The sequence below is a fragment of the Capricornis sumatraensis genome, chromosome 22 (assembly GCF_032405125.1).
Source record: "Capricornis sumatraensis isolate serow.1 chromosome 22, serow.2, whole genome shotgun sequence".
Classification (NCBI taxonomy): domain Eukaryota; kingdom Metazoa; phylum Chordata; class Mammalia; order Artiodactyla; family Bovidae; genus Capricornis; species Capricornis sumatraensis.
Window position 1 is genome coordinate 12,223,549 of NC_091090.1, and position 23,472 is coordinate 12,247,020.

The following is a 23,472-nucleotide window of genomic DNA, read 5'->3' on the forward strand; positions in this document are numbered from 1 at the left end:
TGCTGCTCGGAAGTCGAGGGAGCACTGGAAAGCGTCCTTAGGTTTGGCAGTTATGAGATGGGTGAGAAACGTGCTGGGAGCAGTTTCAGCACTGTAGTGGGAGTGGACTCCAGATTGTGGTGGGCTGAGAAGTGGGAGACGAGGAAGAAACTGTCAGTGTATATGCTGCAAGTATGATAGAGAAGAAAAAGAAAGACAGAAGGGGTTTGAGGGGGAGGCAGGAGAAAAATCTAATGTGGCAATTAAGTAGTAATCTTAAAAATCAATCTATGTGAACACAGTCCTTTCAAAATCCATACTCCCTTCTGAGAAACAAACAATAGCAGTCGTTAACAGTCCCAAACACTCCCCCATGACTTTCTGCATATTCCCAAACACTAAAGGGTACATACATGTGTGTGAGTGTGTGTGTGGTGGTGGGTAGAATGCCAGGGTTGGGGTAGGCTTCCTTTGTGGATTAATCCATCAGTAATTCCTGTGGTGGGGAAGATTCACCCCTTAGGAAAGTAGTGTTAGTCTTCAGTCGTGTCCGACTCTGCAACTGGACTCTGCAACATGGACTAAGCCTGTCAGGCTCCTCTGTGCATGGGATTTTCCAGGCAAAAATATTGAAGTGGGTAACCACTCTTTTCTCCAGGGGATCTCCCCAACCCAGGGATAGAACCCACGTCTCCTGCATTGCAGGCAGATTCTTTACCATCTGAGCCACTAGGAAAGCCCTAGGAAATTAGAGAGGAGGTGACTCAGACAGTAAAGAATCCATCTGCAATGAGGGAGACCTGGGTTTGATCCCTGGGTTTGGAAGATTCCTGGAGAAGGGAACAGCTACCCACTCCAGTATTCTGGCCTGGAGAATTCCACGGACAGAGGAGCCTGGCAGGCTACCGTCCATGGGGTTGCAAAGAGTTGGATATGACAGCAGCTTTCACTGTCTCTGTCATATTAACATCACCAAAACTATCGGTGGAGACAGATGGCACATGGCCACCTACAGCTCTACACCAGGAGTGAGCAACCTTTTTCTATAAAGGACCAGATAGTAAATCACTGAAAATTAAATTTCATATAATTTTGATGAGTCACAAAATATAATCCTTTTTTTATGGGGGGGCGGGAGAGAGCAAGGGTAGTCAGGCAGAGTCTTCAAATCATTTATTTATTGGTCGTACCACAAGGCATGTGGGATCTTAGTCCCCTGACCAGGGATCAAACTTGAGTCCCCTGCATTGGAAGTGCAGAGTCTTAACCACTGGTCAGCCAGGGATGTCCCCAATTCTTTCACTTTTTTTTCCAATCATTGATAAACAAAAAACCATTCTGAGTTCCCGGGCCATATAAAAGCAGATGGGCTGAATATTACTCAGACCATAGTTTGCTGCACACGGTTCTGTGTGGTCAGAAATGGGGTAGGGGAACCAAAAGAAACCCACCCTCCAAAGAGCCCCAGTCCTCCTTGGGAATGGCAATTCATTAATGTGTCCCAGATTAACACTGTTCAGGGGGAAGTCTCGGGGAGGAGCACAAGGATTAGTGGGAGGTCTAGGAACACGTGGGGGCAGACACTGCAATACACTGGGTGGAGGGACAAGGCAAAGATCCAAGCTCCCCACCAAGAGTACAGTGTAGACAAGTCCAGCATGCAGAGAAAGTCAACCGTCCATCATTAAGATGGAGGCAAGGCTGTGGTTAACTATTCTTTCCCTGTACAAATGGGAACAAGTTAAAACATCTCTAACTACCCTTCCCTCTATGTAATTCTTCTTCCTCCCAGGACCGTGCAACAACCTCCATTAACAGATATCTCAAAAATAGTATGTCATCAGTTCAGGGAAGTGGGAATTGCAGGCAAGAGGAGGTGGCCAGTTCTGTGTCCCAGTAACTCACTGTCTTTGATGATAAGAACGCCTCTGAAAATAGAGCCCTCATACCTCTGAACCCAACAGGTCCCGGCTTTCTAACACCCAGCCCTTCATGTGTCTGTACTCCTGCCCCATTTTCTATTTCTTGACAGAGCCAAGTTTCCTGAAAAAGTTGTGGCCAACCATCTCTCTTTCATATTTGCCATTTAATCCTTAACTCTAAACAATGAAACAGTTCAACATCTTTGTGTTGCTAAATCAAATGGACTCTTTGCAGTCTCAGCAACATTTGACATGCCCTGCTTCCTGAAACGGTTTATTTTTCGGCATCCCTGACAGCACTCTCTCCTAGTTTTTCCTCCAACTTCTCTGGCATCCTGTCACCTTTATGGACTCCTTTCGGCTAACCCTTAAGTCCCTGGAGTTCTGTCCTCACCCTCTTCTCTTATACTCTACACCTGCTCTCGATGGCATTTACCCTCACTTATCTTCCATTAGCACCTATTTGCTGACATTTTCCAAATTCCCTTCTTTGGCTGAGACCTTGCTGATTCTACCATCCTTACACCAAACCTAAAGGAGACGATGCCTTTACGCATCTCCACTTGGATGTTGTACACAGTGGTTCTCAAATTGTACCCACCACAAAATAGGGTCCCACAAGAAATTTTTGTAAATGTAAATTTGATAGTAGGAGTTTTTATTTTTAAATGTATTCCAACACAGAGGTAATAAGACAACAAAGATGTTTATACAGTAATTTTTATTATGCAAAAATTATATTTAATCAGGTTATTTTGATTTTAAGCAACAGAAACCAATCCTAGCTAACTTAACTTCTAAGCGAAAAGTCAAAGCGTTAGTCACTCTGTGCTATGCTTAGTCGCTCAGTCACATCCGACTCTTGGTGACCCCATGGACTGTAGCCCACCAGGTTCCTCTGTCTGTGGGATTCTCCAGGCAAGAATACTGGAGTGGGTTGCTATGCCCTCCTCCAGGGGATCTTCCCAGCCCAGGGATCGAACCCAAGTCTCCTGCATTGCAGGTGGATTCTTTACCATCTGAGCCACCAGGGAAGCTCAAGAATACTGGAGTGGGTAGCCTGTTTCTGCTCCAGGGGAACTTCCTGACCCAGGAATTGAACTGGGGTCTCCTGAATTGCCGGTGGATTCTTTATCAGCTAAGCCCATTAGTCGCTCAGTTCTGTCCAACTCTTTGTAGCCCCAGAGACTATAGTCCACCAGGCCCCTGTGTCCATGGAATTCTCCAAGCAAAAGTACCAGAGTAGACTGCCATTTCCTGCTCCAGGGGATCTTCCTGACCTAGGGATCGAACCCAGGTCTCTTGCATTGCAGGCAGATTCAGCCCTGCAGATTCTCGGCCACCATGGAACCCCTTAAAGGGGAGATTTATTGGACGGATATAGAGCTAGCTCACAAAATCAAAAGGGATAAATCAGCTAGTCTCAGGAAGGGGAGTCACAGGGGCCTTAGCAGCAGGGGTTGAGTTGCCAGTAATATACCTCATCTTCAAAGGCCTCCAGCATCTTATCTTTCAAGTTTCATGTTGCTACAAGAGACAATCTGACTGTCTCAGCTTGTATTAGGTATGGACCTCTGGATCAATTAGTGGTGGCCAGGCAGAATATCATCTCTATGCCTTAGAGCTATTCCTGAAGAAAAGAGAATTATCACAAACCAAACCACCACCTCAACATAGCTATCTTGAACATACGGCATCCCAGACAATGGCATGAGATCACCTGAGGCATAAACATAACATGAAATCTGCGTATAAATATTCAGACAGCATTTCCCAGTCAACTCCCAAATGATATCTATCATCTACTTGATGACTTCTGGTCTATCACAGGTCTTGCCACAAATTCAAAATATACTTTATGACTTGACTCAATGTTGATTAATTAATTATAATATTTATATTCCACTAAATGATTTCCTTTGGATCTATGACCAAGTTTGAATTTTTTTAATTTATTTGGCTGCTCTGGGCCTTAGTTGCAGGATGTGGGCTCTAGTTCCCTGACCAGGGAACCCTGGTTCGAACCCTGGCTCCCTGCATTGGGAGCTCAGAGCCTTAGCCACTGGACCACCAGGAAAGTCCCTGAAATTTTTTTTTTTTTATCATGGAAAATTTCAAACAAACACAAAAGAATAGTAAACCCATACACACTTTTTTTTTTTAATTAATTTGGCTGCATCAGGTCTTCAGTGAACAGACTCTTGACTCAGTTGGGCTTCCCTTGTGGTTCAGATGGTAAAGCATCTCCCACAAGGCAGGAGACCTGGGTTCGATCCCTAGGTCAGGAAGATCCCCTGGAGAAGGAAACGGAGACCCACTCTAGTACTCTTGCCTGGACAATGCCATGGACAGAGGAGCCTGGCAGGCTACTGTCCATGGGACTGCAAAGAGTCGTACACAACCAAGCAACTTCACAGGCTCAGTAGCTGCAGCACATAAGCTTAGCTGATCCACAGCATGTGAGATCTTAGTTCTCCATCCAGGGGTCTGACCCTGCTCCCCTGCATTGCAGGACAGATTCTTGAGCACTGGCTCACCAGTTTCCCAGAAGCACTGGCTCACCAGAAGTCTCCCCCTATATGCTTGCAGTTTCAATAATTTAAACATGCTAGAAGTCTTCCATTCTTGTAACATCTATTCTCCTAGAGTGGTTAAATGCTATCATTATATTTCACAAGGAAACATTTCTAAGAGTATCTATAATAAATTTTCTTTAACTGCCATACTATCACTACAAGTAACAAAATTAAAAATGATTGCTTAACTTAACCCAGTCTTGTGTTCATTTCTTCCCCCTGCCTATCTCAAAAATGCCTAAGAGAAAGTTTGAAATAGAAAGCACTCTTGTGGTTTTCAAATTGTGCTTTTATTTTTTAAAACTACTTTCCTATTTTACATGATGTCTCATAAACCTGTTAAATGTTCAGTAATGAATTTTTAGGCAAATTAAGTTCAGGAATTACTACACTGAATGTACTTCTATCTCAAAATCTACAAAACTAACCTCACCGGCTTCCCTTCCCAGCATGATCCAGCTCCCGTATTCAAGAGCTCAGTGTGTAGGCTGACTGTCTACCCAATCAGATGAGTCACAAATGTGGGAGTCAAGTTTGACAACTTCATCTTCCTCAAACCATCCTGCCCAGTTGTTCACTATCGATCCTACCTCTTCCGTATCTCCCGAGTCTGTCCTCCATTCCTACTGGTTCAGGCCCTCGGTGGTTAATTTTTTTCCTGGATTACTGCAGTTTTCTTAGAATTGATCTCTCTGCCTCCAATCTCTCATTTACCAGTACTGCCATGGAAATCTTTTTACTAGTACATTTGATCACATCATATTTATATGAAAACCTTCACTAGTTCTCTGCAGTCTGCTTTCCTTGACATGATACTTAAATGATCGGGACCCTCTTAATCTATCTCTGTATTAGTCCTTTGAAATTTCAGCTCCCTCAGAAAGCCTTGGAACCGAGTGGAGATGAGGGACCTCCTCAGTATGTGTCCATAGCACTGGCCTGCCCTTCCATCTGTATTTTATCATTCTGTTAATGTCTGCTTTAGTCACCTCACTCCCACTGCAGGGTCTCAAGGGATCTTATCCTGTTCTTTTTAACACTCTCAGCATGTACCAAGAAAACCCACCAGCAAGTGACTGCTCACTGTATGAATAAATGGGCTGTAGGTTATTGAAGGTGCAAAATTGGGCCTGGAAGAACCTTCAAGCCTTAAATGAATTTCTTCTAATACTGGTATTTCAACAGTAAATCTCACCAGGCATGTCTATGGGCCACTCTACAAACATCTTCACTCCCACTGCCTTCCCCATGCATACCACCCCTCTTCCCATTTTCTTCTCCCCCTCTGCCACAGCCCAGAGTAAACCTGGCCACCCAGCTCTCACCCTCCCCTTCATTTCCTGCTCCAGGTATCTCTTCACATCCATATTCACTCTTCCTTTTTGGCTGCATTATTAGAATATAGTAATGCTGTCAACTACTCTACAAGGTTGGAATTTACTATTACCATTACATAAATAAGAAATCCTGGGCTCAAAGAGGTTCATTCATTTATTTAGCAAATATTTATGGACTGTCCTCTATGTACTTGATAGTATGCTGGGCACCAGGCACCTACATGATCAAACTTGTAATCTAGTGAAAACTTATCTCTAATGTCTAGAGACATTAAATAAGCAAACACACAAACCTACAAAAGCAAATTGTAAAAGGCAGCATAAAGGAAAAGAACTGAGATCCCATAGAAAGACTAACTGAAATGGAACCTAGTGATGTTGTGACGGGATATGAAGTGTGAGTAGGGGTTAGCGAAGCGGTGGGAAGGAGAGAAGGCGCTGAGGCAGGCGAGGGGCTGGTTCCTTCATGGAGGAGACCTGTGTGGCTGGCGTACAGTAATTAGTGATTAAGAGACAACAGACAGATATGAGGCAAAAGGCAGGAAGAAGCAAGACCACACAGGGCCTCCTGAACCACAGTGAGGTTTCTAAGTGCAATTAGTTCTAATGCTGTGACAACTTTATTCCTTTTCATTTCATGTGTGAATGTATGCTGTGGTTCCTGACCTGCCTCCAGTCTCTCCAAAGCCAATCCACGCTGTTAAGTAAGTCTTCCTATAAAAGTAACTCTAGCTTCTCCTTTCAGAAAAGTTAAGCAGCTCCTCCCTTTCTACAAGATTCAGTCTGAATTACCTGGCCTGGGTTTTCAGATCCCCTGTACTTTGACCTCTATCCCTAGATGACAGAAACTGCTCTCCACTGCCAGTAACAATCCCCAATTACCAACCTAGTGAGTTTGCCCCCTTTCTTCATGCTCTCACACCCTGTGCAGGATCTTGTCTCCTCTTTCAATCAGTATAGGGGTTCTTGGGAATTCCCTGGCAGACCAGTGATTAGGGCTTGGTGCTTCCCCTATCTGGTTCGATCCCTGGTTGGGGAACTAAGATTCACAAGCTGTACAGCACAATCAAAAAAGAAAAAAACAGAACACGGGTTCTTAACCTGCAGTCCACATGCCATAAAATTCAGGGGTCCATGAACCTGGATGGAATAAAAAGAGCCACCTTTATTTTTAAGAACATCTAACTAACTGAAACTTAACTTTATCAATGAAAAGAATAAGTCTTTGTAGTATCAACAGTACCAGTAATGTTGTCATCAATAGAGATCACCATCAATTAAATTTTCATATCACAGTCTCAAAATGGATATCTCTACAATTATGAGTTGTTAGACTTGAAATAAATCATTTAACTTAATGTATTAGCATTCTATTAGTAAGGGAATACATATTACTAGGTGATCACCCTGTTCTTTAAATACTTTGATAACTGCATATTTTATTTATGCCCTTACAAATATTATCATCAGACAAGGTCCAAAGGCTCCACCAAATTGCCCAAGTCCATAGCACAGACAAGCTTAAAAAACTCCTGATTAGTCATACATTCTGTAAACATGAGGTCCTCACTGGAGCCCTCTCTTGTTCTGGGTTGCTCATATTACATTGTTCTGCTTTTCCTTCTTGTTTGATGCTCTTCCTCTGGTTCCACTTCCTATTCTTGCTGCCTGTGTGAGGATGTAACCCAGATCTCAATGTTTAACCTACAACTAAATTGTCCCATACTTCCTCCCTTACAAATCTCACCTACTTGCATGACAGATTCAAACTATACCCCAAAGGTGACTCCCAAATCTACCTCTACCAATCTTTTTTCCTCAAACCTCAACCTTAGACTTTAGGTTAGGATTTGGTGCTTCCCCTACCTGGTTCGATCCCTTAGCCTAACAACCAGAATAACATACCATTCAGTGGCAGACTTCCTGGGTTCAAATCCCAACTCCAGACACTTATTAAACATGCAACCATGTTTATTTAATATCTCTTGCTTTAGTTGCTTCATTTGAAAACTGGGAGTGATAACAATAGAATCTACTTTACAGGGTTACAAGGAGTAGAAGAGTTCATACACATAAAGCACTTTTAATAGGGTCCGAGACATTTCAACTCAATAAATGTTAGCTACCACTAGCCTCATCTCCTTCCAACACCTGACATTTTTATTTGGTGTTTATTAACAGGTACAGTGATAGCCACCACAGATATGAAGACAGAATTCCTATCCAATGATATAATCCTGATCAAGCTGTTGCTCAATAACTTTCAGTGGTTCCCTATTAGGTCCAAACTTAACAGCACTGGAATTCATCATGTTGCCTCAAATAAATGTACCTTCCAGTCTCTTCCGGCTCTACTTCTTGTAACTTATTCTGTCTGGCCAGACTGAACTGCAATGCTCTGTGAAAATGACCTGCTCTGTTCTGTCTTTTCTCACACAACCCCAGTGTCTCAAATGTTTATCTGATAACAATAATTTTGTCTCACTACAATTACTTCTCCCACACTACGCATGGAGCCCCCCAACCACAAACATTACAATCTTACCTAAGTCACGTACTTACTTAAACATCAACTTGCTTCAACATTTGCATACTCTGTGAGCACCTCTTATTGGCCAGATCCTGAGCCAGAAGCTGGAAGTTTGCTGCTGTTGTTGTTTTAAAGACTATAGCATGGACCTGTTCTCAGGATCGAAATCAAGTAAGGGAGGGAAACGTGGCTCACATAAATGCCATTCGCTGTGAAAGGTGCAATTATGAGAAAGAGACACCATCTCAATTTGGAAGGCAAAGGTAGTAGGCTTTTTGGATGATGGTATTTGGGCTTACATGGACTGAGCAAAAAAGCCTATTTCACGTAGTGAGAGCAGCGTGTGTAAAATATAGTGTAAAACAAAATGGCGTGTTGGGGGACAGTTCAATATGGCTGGAGTATAGGGCCCACAAACAAGTGGCTAGACATGATGCTGGAGAGGTAGGCAGACCTTTCTGGCCAGCACAGGAATTTGAACTTTATCACACAGGCAATGAGGAATTAATACAGGGCTTAACAGTAGCATATGGCTCCAGTTGTATTTTGGAAAGCTCATTTCTGGCAGTGTTGTGGCAGAGGCAGAGACGAAAATCTAGAGCAGCAGTGTCCCAGAGAACTTTCTCCAGTGATGGAAATGCTCTGTAATTTGTCCTGTCCAATACAACAGCTGCTAGCCACACAGGGCTAATGAGAACTTAAAATGTGGCTAGGGCACCTGAGGAACTAAATTTAAAACAATATTTAGTGTTAAACAGCCACGTATGGCTAGTGGCTACCATAATGAACAATGCAGCTTTAGAGACAAGCAAATCAGTTAGGAAGCTGTTGATATAGCTCAGGTGATCCGACTAGGGCAGAGGGTGAGTCAATAGCTGTATCAGAGGCACAATGGTAAGTCAAGGGGATACAAAACCGTGAGAAAAATAAGTCAAGAACGGCTCCCAGATTCTAGGTTTTTTGGCTGAATTTCTGCTATCAGCCAGGATAATACATTAATAGGAGCAGGTCTAGGCTGCATATTGGTTGCACCGTTTTGAATGTGTTGAAGTGTCTGAGGGCTAAGTGGTAAAATCAAGTACTGAGTTTTGCTCAGGAGAGTTGACTGAACTAAAGATACAGATTTGAGAGGCTCTGAGCCACTGAGTGAGATTACTTAGAAAAGATGAACACAATTAGAAGCAAACTGAGGCAAAATCCAGGCAAACATCAACACAGGCTAAAGAAGAGTCCACAAAGGACACCAGAGGAACAGTAGGACAAGCAGGAAAAGAATCAAGTGAGAAGTAGTCACAGAAATCAAGGGTGTAGAGAATCTCAGGAAGGAAGCCTGATCAAATGTCAAATACTTCAGTGAGGTCAAATAAGGTGAGAGCTGAAAAGTGCTTCCTGATTTTGCCAATTAGAAGGTCTTTGGTGACATTTGCCAAGACAGTGTCAGTAGTGGAAGAAATGGGCTAAAGAATGGGAAATGAGGCAGAGAGAGGAAAATTAACACAATTTCAGGTCTTGACTGGGAAGAGGAGCTGACAAGTACATAAGAGAGTCCATAAAGGGATATGATATTGATTAAGGTTATTTTCTTTCCTTATTTTTAGAAGGGGAAAAACCCCTAGAAGGGAGCAGTTTAAAACGCCAATTGGTAGAAAATGGAAAGCTTCAGAGTAACAGATAGAGTTGACAGGTCGAAAGGAAAATACGTGTCTTTAATCCGAAAAGAGGACTTCTAGTACTGATAAAATGGTAAAGAGACACATACAGGCCGTTTACAGGTGGGAAATGGAAAGCCAGAATTGTCGGGCAAGTTGGCCTTTCTGCTCCGGTGTGTGGGAGGGGAGTGGGGTAATGAACTACAGACTGAACCACACTGAGGGTCATGGGTCGGATTACTGCCCAGGAACAAAGCTTTAGGTGCCAACCATCCCTGTTACCGAATTCGGAAGCCCCTGTGCCTCCTGCACAGTGAGGCTCATCAATCTAAACATCAGAGTTTGTAACAGGGCAAGGTTCATTACAAATTCATACCTGGGTGGCTCCTGCCCTAAGAATCCCAAAGTTGCTCAAAGCAAAAGGAAGCGATCAGAAGGCTGTTAAGTTTTGCAACATGCAGAGTCCAGACACCTTCCCTCTCCCTCTCGCCCCGCAGCATTCAATGAAGGAAGTCTAGGTAGATTCAGGCGAATTGAGAGGTTACGGGCCTAAGACAAAGAGGCCGAACACAAAGCCCACACCTCCGCTCCCCGCCGCAGGCACGACGAGGGTGGTGACAACACTCCCGCTGTGGAACCACACTACACCGCGGAGGGACCCCACCCTGCAAACCCTCACAACTCCAGGTCCAGGCCCCATCCTCCTCCACTGACTACAGCTCAGCCGCGCGCTCCCGCTGGACTCGGGGCCCGGGCGTCCCAAGCCACCCCTCACAACTGCGGAAAAGGAACCGAGTTGGGCCACCTCAGGACGCCCCGCGCGGCCGCCTGCGGTGGGGGAGGGGCTGCTGAGGCGGGAGGGCGCGCGCCGCGCCCGCTTCCGCCCCACCCACTGCGCGCGCTCCGAGCCCAGTCGCCGGGGCCACGGCTGACGCCTGCGCACTGCCGCTCTCCCGTCACCTCCCACTCTCCTTTCCCCTCCCCCAAGCCGGTCGCACCCTTGCGCCTGCGCTGTGCACGTTCCCGGGCTGCGGCAGCCATGCTGAACCCGTACGGCGCGACTAGTGGGGGGGATAGGGTTGAGGACAGCGGGATAGGCAGCTGAGGATGTGAAGCGGCGGCTTTAGGGTGCTTTGGGTCTGTAGAGAAAGGCCTGGGCCATGCGGCCCCCTTGGCCCCTTGCGCGACCCCCGAGAACCTTCGGAAAAACCGGCCCCCGTGGCGGTGGGGAAGGGGGGTGGCTGGCACGTGACCCGGATCAGCCAATCTGGGTGACGCTGACGTGGCCGCGCGGTCCCGATGCTCTCCCCACCCCCCAGCTCGGCCGGGAAGGGAGGGGCTGGGGGCTACGCCCCCTCCCCCAACGCAACCTCAGTTTCCGGGGGGGGTGACACCCCGGATTACATCCTCCCCCCGCACCAAGCCAAGGGGAACAGTGGAGCCCCCCTGGAAGGTTCCGGGATCCAGGTGAGAAGGGGCCCTTGCCGGGCGGGCATGTTGACAGTCATTTAAATGCCTAACCAATGTGGGGAGTCGGAAAGGGAGATTCTTGGGGTGCAGAGAAAAACCGTGAGGGTGGGAGCACTTGTCCTTCAAACAGTTTACAACCAATAGGAGCGGGGAGGGGGCGAGCAGCCGAGGGCCCCTCGGGTGGGGGAGGGGAATGGCCAACCTCTGTCCTCTTACCAATTGGAGGGCAAAGGGGCGTGGGGGCTGTGTGTCCCCCCGATTCCATTCGTCCCTTAGGGGTACAGGAGCTTGGAAACCAGGTGAGAAGGGATCCTTTTGGCGGCCGGAGGGTGGGGTGATCTAGTGGGCTGAGGAGTGGCAGTGGTGACTGTAATTCCTACTCCTAGAGGGGAATACCGAGAGTTGGCAACCCAGGCTGTGAACTGAAATTGTTCCCAGGCGCCCACTCCCTTTCTCCCCAGAGGCTCTAGAAGGAGCCTTTCTGTGCTGCTTTTGTGTCAGCGGTAGGAACCTGGCAGTCATCACATGGCATGGTGGAGGTTACGCTTCGAGTGGGTTATCGAATTTGTGTGCATTCACGTGGACCTGGCCTGCGGAGCCTTCTGAATAAACCTTGGTTGCCCCGGCGGGGTCTTAGCTGAGCATGTGTCTGTCACCGGCTGAGGAGAGTTTGCAGGCTAGAAGCTTGGGGTCTTCTTTGGATCAGGAACCAGGCCCAACGAGGGTCTCGGGAGAGGTTGAAAATCGTGGCTTGAGACACAGGAGAGTGAGTCTTGGGACCTGGGATGATTTCACAGCGCCCAAAGTTTCAGTTTTCTCCTGGGTGGTGTCTTTTGCCTCCTTCATCCCCTCCCCCATTCCTGAACAGTCTCTCCTTGTGTATTGCGGGGGAGGGAGCGGAAAGGAGGGAAGAGTTACTTTTCCAAATTACTGAGTACCAGTAGCCTCCCGTGTGACTCATTTGGGGGAAGGGACGATTGGGAGGCAGAGGAAAACAGTGATTTTCCGGAATGCAGGGAAATAAGCCAGAATGTCTGGCTGCACTTCTACTTTCTAATAAGGCCCTGTGGTCTCTCGACCTCTTTTTCTTCCCTGACTGGCCCTCAGATAGGCCTCGGTGCAGACTTGCAAGGCCCCTCATGGAAGAATGGCAGATTGGGGAGGCTGGGCCACGAGGGGGAGGGGAGAAGGCCTCTGGGCGAAAGTTGCTGTGTCATTGCTCTCCTTGCTGCAGCCACCCGGGCGGGCCCGCTTGTACTTTTGAGGCCGAGGCCTGATCGGAGGGGGGGAGGAGAGGAGAGACTGCCGTCCCTGTGCGTGCTTCCCCCCACCCCCGCAGGGTTTGCCCGAGTTGGTGGTCTAGAAGACTAAAGGTTGACGGCCATTTTAGACGCAGTAACCGAGGTTAAGGCTCCAGGGCTGCTACGAAGGAAAGAGGGTAACAGTTCGAGGACTTATGCCTTCACGAAGCCCTGCGGTTGGGGGGTGGGGGGGGGCTCTTATATTCGTTGACTTTCGTGATTAATTTCCTTATTCAGATACGCATAGACTGTTTTCTTACTTGGTAGCCAGAAAAGGGGACAAGGAGGAGGGGGGAGGGCCCCCAACTAAAGGCTGGGCGGGGGAAATTCTTTCCCTCTCCAGTGAAGGGGACCGGGGGAGTCCAAGAGATGGCTTTAGCGATCCTAACCTTGCGCTGCGGCTCTATTCACACGTAGTCTGTAACCTCATTCGGGTTACTAGGTGGTGGGAAAGATTTGAGTGGGCTTGGGGGAGGGGGCGAAATTGAGCTCCCAAAATGGCTCCTGCCCCTCCTCGGAGGCGGACGGCCCGGGGGAGGGGAGAGGAGGAGGGGGAGGGCTAGTCGGAGCTGCAGCCGCCGCCGCCTCCGCTCGCCCTCCTCCCTGGCGCTGACCGATAGACCAGCCGCTCCGTGGGGAGGACTCCGGACCCTCGTGGGGGGGATGGGGGAGCCCTTCCGCCCCCCCGACGCCAGGACCCTGAGAGGGGGTGCGGGCCCGCCTTCGGAGTGGGGGGAAGGGCGGGGAGCGTGGGGAGAGGTCTGAGCTCGCCAGGAGGGGGAGGGTGCGCACCCTGATTCGCCCCTCGAAGGCCTTGTTTTTTCCGCTCTGAGCCAGACACTGGAGAGAAGTTTGGGGAGGAGGTGGGTTTCATTTTACAGGGTATACGGGTGCTTTTGTTGGAGATTTTGCTCCCACTAAAGGGTTGCCGAGGTTTTGTCGACCAGGTAGATATTTGTATTGGTAACTGAAGGTATCAGAGGGAGGGATTGAAGAGGTGCTTGGGGTGCAAGTATTTAGAACATGGTCTATGTTTAGTTGCCTTGGAGAGAAGCCTTGAGTTCACAGAGGGTAGATTCTGGGGAGCGTTTTTGATTTCGACTGCTTGGCCTGGGGAAGAAAGAGGAGGATTTGAAGGCTCTGGTAATTCTGCACTTTTGATTGCGAAGCAGAGGAACGTTAGGTTCCTTCCTCGCTGTGTTTGGGAGCCCTCGGCCGTTTGCCACAGTGGCAGGCCGCGGCTTCTAAGATGGCGTCTTCTTCCTCATTTCAGGTTCTTCACTGCGGCGGCCGCCTCAATCCCGAGAACAACCACCGCCGGCGTCCTGTGGCCACACCCCGGCGGGCCGATCCTGGCTACGCCCACGCGGCCCCCTCCAATCCTGCCGGCCTGGCCAATGGAGGAGCTACGAATGGCACGACCTGCCCAAGCTTGGCAGTCGGCAGTCGCACTGGGCTTGGACGGCTGGAAAGACTTTGTTGGAAGGGGAGGCAGGGAGAGGGTGCTGCACCCCTGCCAACCTCCCTCTTTCTCTGGAGTTGCCGAACCACAGCGCAGCCAATTGGCTCAGAGACGTGGCGGGTTGCCGCTTCCCTGGGGGTCTATGCGGCACTCTTCTGCCTGGTGACTGACGCTTTGGAAATGAGGTTTATGACGTCATCGCTTCCGCCGACCAATAGAAAACGCTCCCGCGGAGAGGTGTTCCTCCCCCTTCGACTCTGCTTCTTCACGCGCGTGAACGAGCGAGCGCGCGCGAAGGGGGTGGGGGAAATCGCGAGCACGGTGGCGCGCATGAGCGGCGAGGCTCCGCCCCCTTGCCTATATATAAAGGGCTGGCGCGGGGCTCGGAGGCGCCATTTCGCGCTGGAGTGGAGCAGCCTCTAGAACGAGCTGGAGGATTCTGCGTATCTACACAGAGCCTTCGAGTCGTCTGGGGCCGCCATTACAATCCACGTCCATCCGCTTGGAAATGGCCTTCGTCTCGGCCTATGACCGGCCCCGGCGGACAGTACAGACCCCATAGAAGCCCCCGAAGCTCCCCTTTTTCGGGCCCCGCCCAGTTCTCGGAGTCTGTCCACCCCCTCTACTCCGCCCTCAAGAGGATTTCAAAGATGGAGGCGGCGGCTCCCTAAACCACTTTTCGTGTTCATCCGCCTCCATCCGAGATCGAAACGGGACCTCGTCCGCCCCGGACGGTCCCGGCAGGAAGAGGGGATCCTTGCAGACCAACGGCGGGCAGTATTGGCGACGGTGTCTGGGATCGGGGGCCATCCTGGGGTTTGAAGAGCCCGTCCCCTTTCGTTCGCCCGCCTCAGCTGAGGCCGCCGCCATTTTCTCGCTGTCCGCCTCCTGCGGAGCGCGCCAAGCTGCTGGGAGTTCTCCGAGGAACAGCGGAGGAGATTGCTTTCGTGCCAGCCCGGCGGGGTGGGTTGTCGCCTGGAGGGCCGAGGGCAGCGGCCCCCGCCCTCCCCCCACTTCCCAGGTTATGCTGGACCGGGAGGTAAGGGGAACCGAGGCCACCCGGACTTCCCGCGGCTGAGGGCAGCGCCGGTTCCCCGTGATCAAGATGCTGCAAAACGTGACTCCCCACAACAAGTACGTCCCTGCGAGCCGCGTGTGGGAAGGGGGCGTTAGGGGGCTGCGGCGCGCGGGTGTGAGATGTCGGGTTCGGAAGGAGTGTGGAACCGACTCGGGCGCGTTTCTGTTTCGTGGCGCAACTGTTGGTTGTCGAGGCTCGCGCAGGGGTGAGCGGCGGTTTGGGGACCGTGGTAGCGGCCCCAGATCCTGCGTATGGAGGGAGCCCAGGTAGTCAATCTACACGTTACTTTCCCGCTGTGGTCAGATCTTAGCTGAGTCGGGCAGAGCGAGGTGGCGGCGGAATATGTACCAGGGGAGGACTTGGATTGGGCAGCGGGTCCTGAGGGTAGGAAGTCTGCTGTCTAAGCGACCGTTTGTCGGGCCTTATGGGGCGGCGGTTCGTGTTCATATCTTGTGCTTCACAGGGTTGCCATGGTGATAGAGCTTCGGGGACTGGAAACGGGGATTCCCTGAGTAGGGTACAAGGACCACTCTTACTGTGGGTTCCTAATGTCGGGGACAGGTCTTTAAATTCTTCATTTTCGGTGAGTGGTTTGGTTTTGTGTTGAGAGGTGTGTGTTGTGTTGCTGAAGATTGGATTTCTTCTCGTGTGTGTGTGTATGAGAGTGTGAGGTACCATTGAGAGTTTCCTTCAGGGTAGAGAGGTGGAGCTAAGCACTCTTTAGTCCTGCTCTGGGGATGTAAACAATGAGATCTTGGGCCTTGGGTAACACCTGGTCTTGAGGAGCCCCTGAGAGAATGTAAACTTGATGCACTGTTGGCCTTTGATCTCTAGAGGTGATGCTACAGTGGAACCAGTTAATGGCATCGCAGTTTTTGGCAGAGGTTGGGTAGGGGGAGGTCTGTATCACTTTTACGGGGGAATTTGCTGACCTTGACTGTTCGGACAGCTCTATTTTTTGAGTCCCTTCGAGGGAGGAGACTGAATTTTCGAATAGTTAATTCCTGGAGGCTGGTACCTTGAGGTATTCCAGGCTGTGAAGTCTGACAAATACTCCCTTGTCTGGTTTTTTTTTTGGTATGGATCCGTTAGATTGCTTGCCCGTTGTTTGGAGTTAACCGAGCTTTGTGGTGAATGCTAATTCCTTTTGCACAGGTGGATTCTTAGGTGTCTGTCTCATCAGCGATTTATGATATTTTTCTATTTTGTTTCTTTTCATCCGTTCCCCTCAGGCTCAACCACCATGGCAACCACCAAGCCCCTAGTGAGGAGGAAGCTTGGGGCTTGAGTTTCTTGGCTCCACCCATTTTACTTGAGTTCTGTCCCTGCAAGGCTGTGATTCTTAAATGGCTGGGCCCTATGAGAAGCTACTTGGGCTTCTTTTTCCGTTTAAAACAGGTGAAGAAGCCTATTAGATTTTAAGAACTCAGAAGATAGGGCTTCTGTGGGTATCGAAAAGGTAGTAGAGGTACAAGAACAAAAGCTCCACGGATTGTTTGGATGCTAGATTCGTTTTCATAATCTTTACCACTGTTTTCACTCGATTCCAAGCCTAGATGTGCTGAGGGTACATAGTGCAAATCTGTGAATTGTGGAATTCTACTAAACTCCACCAGATTACCACATCTGATTTTGTTTCCTATCTTCACAGGCTCCCTGGGGAGGGGAATGCAGGGTTACTGGGCCTGGGCCCAGAAGCAGCAGCGCCTGGGAAAAGGATTCGAAAGCCCTCTCTATTGTATGAGGGATTCGAGAGCCCCACAATGGCTTCAGTGCCGGCTTTGCAACTAACCCCTGCCAACCCACCACCTCCCGAGGTGTCCAATCCCAAAAAGCCAGGACGGGTTACCAACCAGTTGCAATATCTGCACAAGGTGGTGATGAAGGCTCTATGGAAACATCAGTTTGCATGGCCCTTCCGGCAGCCTGTGGATGCCGTCAAACTGGGTCTGCCGGTGAGTAGAGAGGTTGGAGTGGGGAGGTGTGGAAATGAAAAAGAATGCGTGTGCGTGGAGGTGGGCTGCCTAGTGTAGGTAGGTGCTGCGGCCCCTAGGGAGTTCCCATTTCTACCCTATAGGGCAGATAGCCACCAGAATTCTAGATTTTTGGTCCTTTGTGATTGATCCAACCGCTTGCTATCTAGGATCTCTCATTGTGCCCTCCATGTGTCCTTAACTTTTGTGCCCTGGCTCCATTTTACAGATTCCCACCCCAGGTTGGGAGAGGACCACGGTGGCCAAAATTCTTAGCTTCTTCCTTTCCCTCATGCAGCCCATGGATAGCCAGCCCCAGAGGTAATGTCACAGGATGGGAAACTTTTCCAGAGTGGGTGGGAGATGGGTGGTTAGAGCAAGGTGATAGGGGTCTCCTTATGGGTGATCAGAGTCCTGTTCCATTTTTTAACCCTATCCCATAGTTTTGATTGGGGCCGCAGTTGAGGAGACTATGTACTCCTCTGACAGACTTGGGGGTGTGTGTGTGTGTGTGTGTGTGTGTGTAGGGGTTGGTAGTTTGCCTGAGAACAGGCATTTTTCTTTCTGTGGTCTGACCTACCACTTTTTTCTTTAGGATTATCACAAAATTATAAAGCAGCCTATGGATATGGGTACTATCAAGAGGAGACTTGAAAACAACTACTATTGGGCTGCCTCAGAGTGTATGCAGGATTTCAACACCATGTTCACCAACTGCTACATCTACAACAAGGTGAGTTCTTGTGTGTTATCAGTTGGGGAGAGAGAGTGCGATTCTTATCACTACTTTATCATTGTAAAGTTTAAATCTTTTACTGAAGGTGTTCTCAGCAGTTTGGTATCTAGAAAGTCTGTTTGCAAAGGTGCCACTGAAAACTGATGTGGCTTCAGAGATCCAGGATTAAGAGATGTTTAAATACAACACTTCGCTCACTTGTTATCTTTGTTGCATTCTGAGGGGCAAAGTTGGAAGAGAGAAAAGGGAAATGAGTGGCCCAGTATAGGTAATTTTTAGTACTTTGATGGAGTTGTGTAAGGAAGTAGTGATGATGCCTGGGGCTAGGTATTTCCCAGAGAAAATGGTTTTACCTCTCTTCCTAGCATTTGAACTTTTTGTGTTTCCTGTAGCCCACTGATGATATTGTTCTGATGGCACAAACGCTGGAAAAGATCTTTCTGCAGAAAGTGGCATCAATGCCACAAGAAGAACAAGAACTTGTGGTTACTATCCCTAAGAACAGCCACAAGAAAGGGGCCAAATTGGCAGGTAGGAAGAGAAGGAGTTTTGCCTAATAGAGACCAAGAGATGGGAGTGGTAATCAAACTAGACTCTTTGTCTCCCCTGCAGCGCTCCAGGGCAGCATCACCAGTGCCCATCAGGTGCCCGCTGTCTCTTCTGTGTCTCACACTGCCCTGTATACTCCACCGCCTGAGATACCTACCACTGTCCTCAACATTCCCCACCCGTCGGTCATCTCTTCTCCCCTTCTCAAGTCCTTGCACTCCGCTGGACCCCCACTCCTTGCTGTCTCTGCAGCTCCCCCAGCACAGCCCCTTGCCAAGGTATACATCTGTGGATATCTTTGGGGTAATGAGGAGGGGAAGGTCTTAAATGGGGTGGATCCCCAGAGTAAAAGGCACCTGTCTTTTCTCCACAGAAAAAAGGGGTAAAGCGGAAAGCAGATACTACCACCCCTACACCTACAGCTATCCTGGCTCCTGGGTCCCCAGCTAGCCCTCCAGGGGGTCTGGAGCCTAAGGCAGCCCGGCTCCCCCCTGTGCGTAGAGAAAGTGGCCGCCCTATCAAGCCCCCACGCAAAGACTTGCCTGACTCTCAGCAACAACACCAGAGCTCCAAGAAAGGAAAGCTGTCTGAACAGTTAAAACATTGCAATGGCATTTTGAAGGAGTTACTGTCTAAGAAGCACGCTGCCTATGCCTGGCCTTTCTATAAACCAGTGGACGCTTCTGCTCTTGGCCTGCATGACTACCATGACATCATTAAGCACCCCATGGACCTCAGCACTGTCAAGGTACCCACTGCATGGGGCAGATGGGATACTCAGGCAGTGATCGGAGCCTAAGGATCAATAAAACAGTCACTTTTTATGGGCATGCAGCTATCTTGGCGTTTTACTTTTACAAAATAGTGAGGCAAAAGGTCACATGCTCTAATGAGTCTGTATTTTCTGGAATTGGAAACAGTGTGGTGGGTTTTACGTTCAGAGCGTCACTGCTTATACTCAAGTCCTGTCTATTGGAGATGTTGGGTTAGGGTAGGGGAGTAAAGGGGGTAGCCCAATAGTTGGAGGCCACACCCCCCCCCAACTTTCACTTAGAAATAATGATTTTTTTTTCTTAGACATAGACATTTGTTCAGCCCAGCCAAATTCCTTTGACTTCAAACTTGAGCCCCAGGGTATAGGTCCTTCCCATCACACACATCCCGCCCCCCACTGTTCTGTCTAGAGGGCTGTTCTTGGCAGTGTCTGGGCCTGGCAGGGAAAGGTGAGTCTCCCTGCCTGTGCAGCTTCTGATGCTGCCTCCTTCTGCAGCGGAAGATGGAGAATCGCGATTATCGGGACGCACAGGAGTTTGCTGCTGACGTGCGGCTTATGTTCTCCAACTGCTATAAATATAATCCTCCAGACCATGATGTTGTGGCCATGGCGCGAAAGTTACAGGTGAGTGTCAAGGTCGGAGTCTGAAGGATAAATGAAGCTGGGGGAAGGAATTTTGCCATCTATGCTGCATAGCCTGAACATGAGGCTCTCCCAGTTTTTGCAGTTGTACCTTGGAGCTGCCAAATGGCTGGGTATGATCAGGGCATATCTATTAGCCTGGTTTTGAGTCTGCTGTCTCTTTCTAGGATGTATTTGAGTTCCGTTATGCCAAAATGCCAGATGAACCACTGGAACCGGGGCCTTTACCAGTCTCTACTGCCTTGCCCCCTGGCTTGGCCAAGTCATCTTCAGAGTCCTCCAGCGAGGAAAGTAGCAGTGAGAGTTCTTCTGAGGAAGAGGAGGAGGAAGATGAGGATGATGAGGAGGAGGAAGAGAGTGAGAGCTCTGACTCCGAGGAAGAAAGGGCTCATCGCTTGGCTGAACTACAGGAGCAGGTATTTTGTCATTGTTGAGTTTACTGGATGAGGTTCATGCAGTCTTTGGCTTAATTTTTTTTTTTTTCATTGCTTTACCTACGTATTTTTTTTCAAATTGTTTTTTTTCACCCTCAAGCTTAGAGCAGTACATGAACAACTGGCTGCCTTGTCCCAAGGCCCAATATCCAAGCCCAAGCGAAAGAGAGAGAAAAAAGAGAAAAAGAAGAAACGGAAGGCAGAGAAGCATCGAGGCCGAGCTGGGGCTGATGAAGATGACAAAGGGCCTCGGGCACCCCGCCCGTCTCAGCCCAAGAAGTCCAAGAAGGCCGGTAGCGGTGGGAGCAGTGGCGCTGCCACGCTGGGCCCTCCTGGCTTTGGACCTTCTGGAGGAGGGGGCACCAAGTGAGTTCCAACGGGAGCGGAAGCAGAGATTTCTCCCGTTGCTTGCAGTTTTCTCTAAATGGGGGGGCCAGTGATTGGGTTTTTTTTTTCTCCTCTGACAAGTGTCCAGATGATGAAGTAGACTTTGAAGAACATAGGGTCTTTTGAAGCTGCTTAACTCTTGACAGTGTAATCTGCCTACCTCTTCTCTAAGCCTTTTTGTATGTTTTTTTCTGTAGTCGGGGATGGGTTAGTGCTTTAGGTACAAAAAAAAAACAATAGACCTGTGCTGACGTACTTGTATTTATTTCTCAACGCCCAACCGAGATTAAAATATTTGCTGTGTAAAGAAGCTCTGCTCCCCTGATAGACAAGTGCCCTGTAGCCCATCTCTGACTCACTTGCTCATTTGCCTTAATGGAAACAGTTCTTCACGTGTGAAATCCAGATCACTGGATTGAACAGTGAGAATGTATTGAGATAATGTGTTCCCCCAAGTGATAATTTTCTTTTGCTCAGGCTCCCCAAAAAGGCCACAAAGACAGCCCCACCTGCCCTGCCTGCTGGCTACGACTCAGAGGAGGAGGAAGAAAGCAGGCCCATGAGTTACGATGAGAAGCGGCAGTTGAGCCTGGACATCAACAAGCTGCCTGGGGAGAAACTGGGTCGTGTTGTGCACATAATCCAAGCCAGGGAGCCCTCTTTACGTGACTCAAACCCAGAAGAAATTGAGATTGATTTTGAAACACTCAAGCCGTCCACACTTAGAGAGCTTGAACGTTACGTTCTTTCCTGCCTGCGAAAGAAACCCCGGAAGCCGTATAGTGAGTATGAAATGAGATCCCCAAGTTACCTTGGCAAATTCTTGTGTGATTCTGAGGACAATTTAGAGAAGGAGGTGGGGGTTATGCTTGATGCACTTGGAATCATTAGTTCCTGGGATGATGGGTTGCATTAGTTGCCTGCTTAAGTTCAAGAAAGGCATTTGGCAACGACATGCATGGGACAGGGAAACCGGAGTGCTCCTGGCTATGTTAGTCCTGGTTTGTTTCTTTTCTAGCTATTAAAAAACCTGTGGGAAAGACAAAGGAGGAACTGGCTTTGGAGAAGAAGCGGGAACTAGAAAAGCGGTTACAAGATGTTAGTGGGCAGCTCAATTCTACCAAAAAGCCCCCCAAGAAAGGTGAGTGTCCCGTAAGCCACTGTGAGTTCATTACATCCTGCTGTCTTGGTTCTTCAAAAGTGGAATATAGGCTTACATATCTTTAAACTTCCCCTCTGTTCTTCAGCGAGTGAGAAAACGGAGACATCCACAGCACAGCAGGTAGCGGTGTCCCGCCTCAGTGCTTCCAGCTCCAGCTCGGATTCCAGCTCCTCCTCTTCATCGTCCTCCTCTTCAGACACCAGTGATTCAGACTCAGGCTAAAGGGCCAGGCCAGATGGGGCAGGAGGCTCCGCAGGACCGGACCCCTAGACCGCCCTGCCCCGCCCGCTCCCTCCCTGTGCTGTGACACTTCTCATCTCACCCCCTCCCCCCTCTGTGAGAGAGCTGGCTCTGCAGGGGGGAGGGATGCAGGGACAAGACTAAAGGAGGGACGGAAAAATGGACAAAAGAGGACTGAGCTCCCAGCCCTGTGAAGAGTGCCCCCTTAGGCATAGAGCCCCCATTCAAAATGGCTGGGGCAGGCAGGGGTATCGGGTGGGAATGGGCAGAGGCCCTAATACGGGCTTACCTGAGGCCACAGCTGCCCTGTTCACTTAGAAGGGCCCTGTTTTGAGATTGTTTGTTCTAATTTATTTTAAGCTAGGTAAGGCTGCAGAGGGGTGGGGCCATGGTCCCTCAGCTTCCATGGGGAGGGAGGAAGGGGGAGCTCTTTTTTTACGTTGACTTTTTTTTTTCTACTCAGTTTTCCCTTTTCCTTCTGCTCCCTTTGGGGCCCCCAGGGGTTTCAGTCATCTCCCCAGTTGGTCCCCTGGATTGTCTTTTTTTTGTCTGTTGATTCTAACTTGTAAATAAAGAAATACTATTCATGTTCTGAGTTCATTACCTTAATGACGGTTGTTTTTGTAGTTGCTTCAAAACAAATGGAATGTGTTTGAGAATTTTGAGTAATGTATTGGGGGTCGGGCGGGAAGCAGGATCATCCTGTTTTAAATAAATCAGTAGGCAGTTGCTGTGATAAAAAGTGCATCTGCCCTTTGTAAAGTGAATCCTCCAGAATAACAAGGTTCACAATCTGCTCTGATTTAGATGAAGCCAATACCTGGCTCATTTGGCCAAGAGTTTCAAACTCAGGACTTTGAATAGGCTCAGATTTTTCGCTGGTCCTGGATGTGTAGATTGTCCCCTGAACACTTGAAGTTACCAATTAGATGTGAAAGGGATGAGAGTAGCCAACAATGGGTACTTTTTTGCACTGGGCATCTGCCTTAAGAGGCGGGTGTGCCTATTTTTATAATTTCCTGGTTTGGCTTCAAATTGCGTGTGTGTGGAGCTTTGCAAACTTGCCTAATTTATAGGATTCCGGCAGTCTACCAAATGGAAATCACGAAAACTGCACAAGTCTAGCCCTTTTGCTAAAGACAGAAGGGCTGTAGTTAAGAACGATGAAACATTTGGGTACCAGAATTTGGGGCCTTAGACCACACAAAAGCAAGAGCCTTCAGTATAACAGGTATGGTAGAAAATCTTTAATTTTCTAAGTGAAGGCTGG

At 48.9% G+C, this 23,472-nt stretch overlaps 1 protein-coding gene across 2 annotated transcripts; it reads left to right on the forward strand.

Annotated features, from left to right (window-relative positions):
• The first annotated feature begins 11,074 nt into the window (after positions 1 to 11,074).
• Positions 11,075 to 22,706, forward strand: BRD2 (bromodomain containing 2). Of its 2 annotated transcripts, XM_068961119.1 has the most exons (13): positions 11,075 to 11,460; positions 14,038 to 15,360; positions 16,956 to 17,259; positions 17,873 to 18,010; positions 18,406 to 18,544; positions 18,626 to 18,840; positions 18,936 to 19,310; positions 19,833 to 19,961; positions 20,147 to 20,395; positions 20,514 to 20,779; positions 21,278 to 21,582; positions 21,819 to 21,941; positions 22,048 to 22,706. In XM_068961119.1, exons 2-13 carry the CDS (start codon positions 15,332 to 15,334, stop codon positions 22,182 to 22,184), a joined length of 2,409 nt encoding a protein of 802 aa, XP_068817220.1. In that variant the 5' UTR covers positions 11,075 to 11,460; positions 14,038 to 15,331; the 3' UTR covers positions 22,185 to 22,706. The 2 variants fall into 2 exon arrangements, with proteins under 2 accessions (XP_068817220.1, XP_068817221.1); XM_068961120.1 differs by lacking the exons at positions 11,075 to 11,460; positions 14,038 to 15,360 and adding an exon at positions 17,507 to 17,598 and having other exon boundaries at positions 17,151 to 17,259.
• Positions 22,707 to 23,472: the final 766 nt, after the last annotated feature.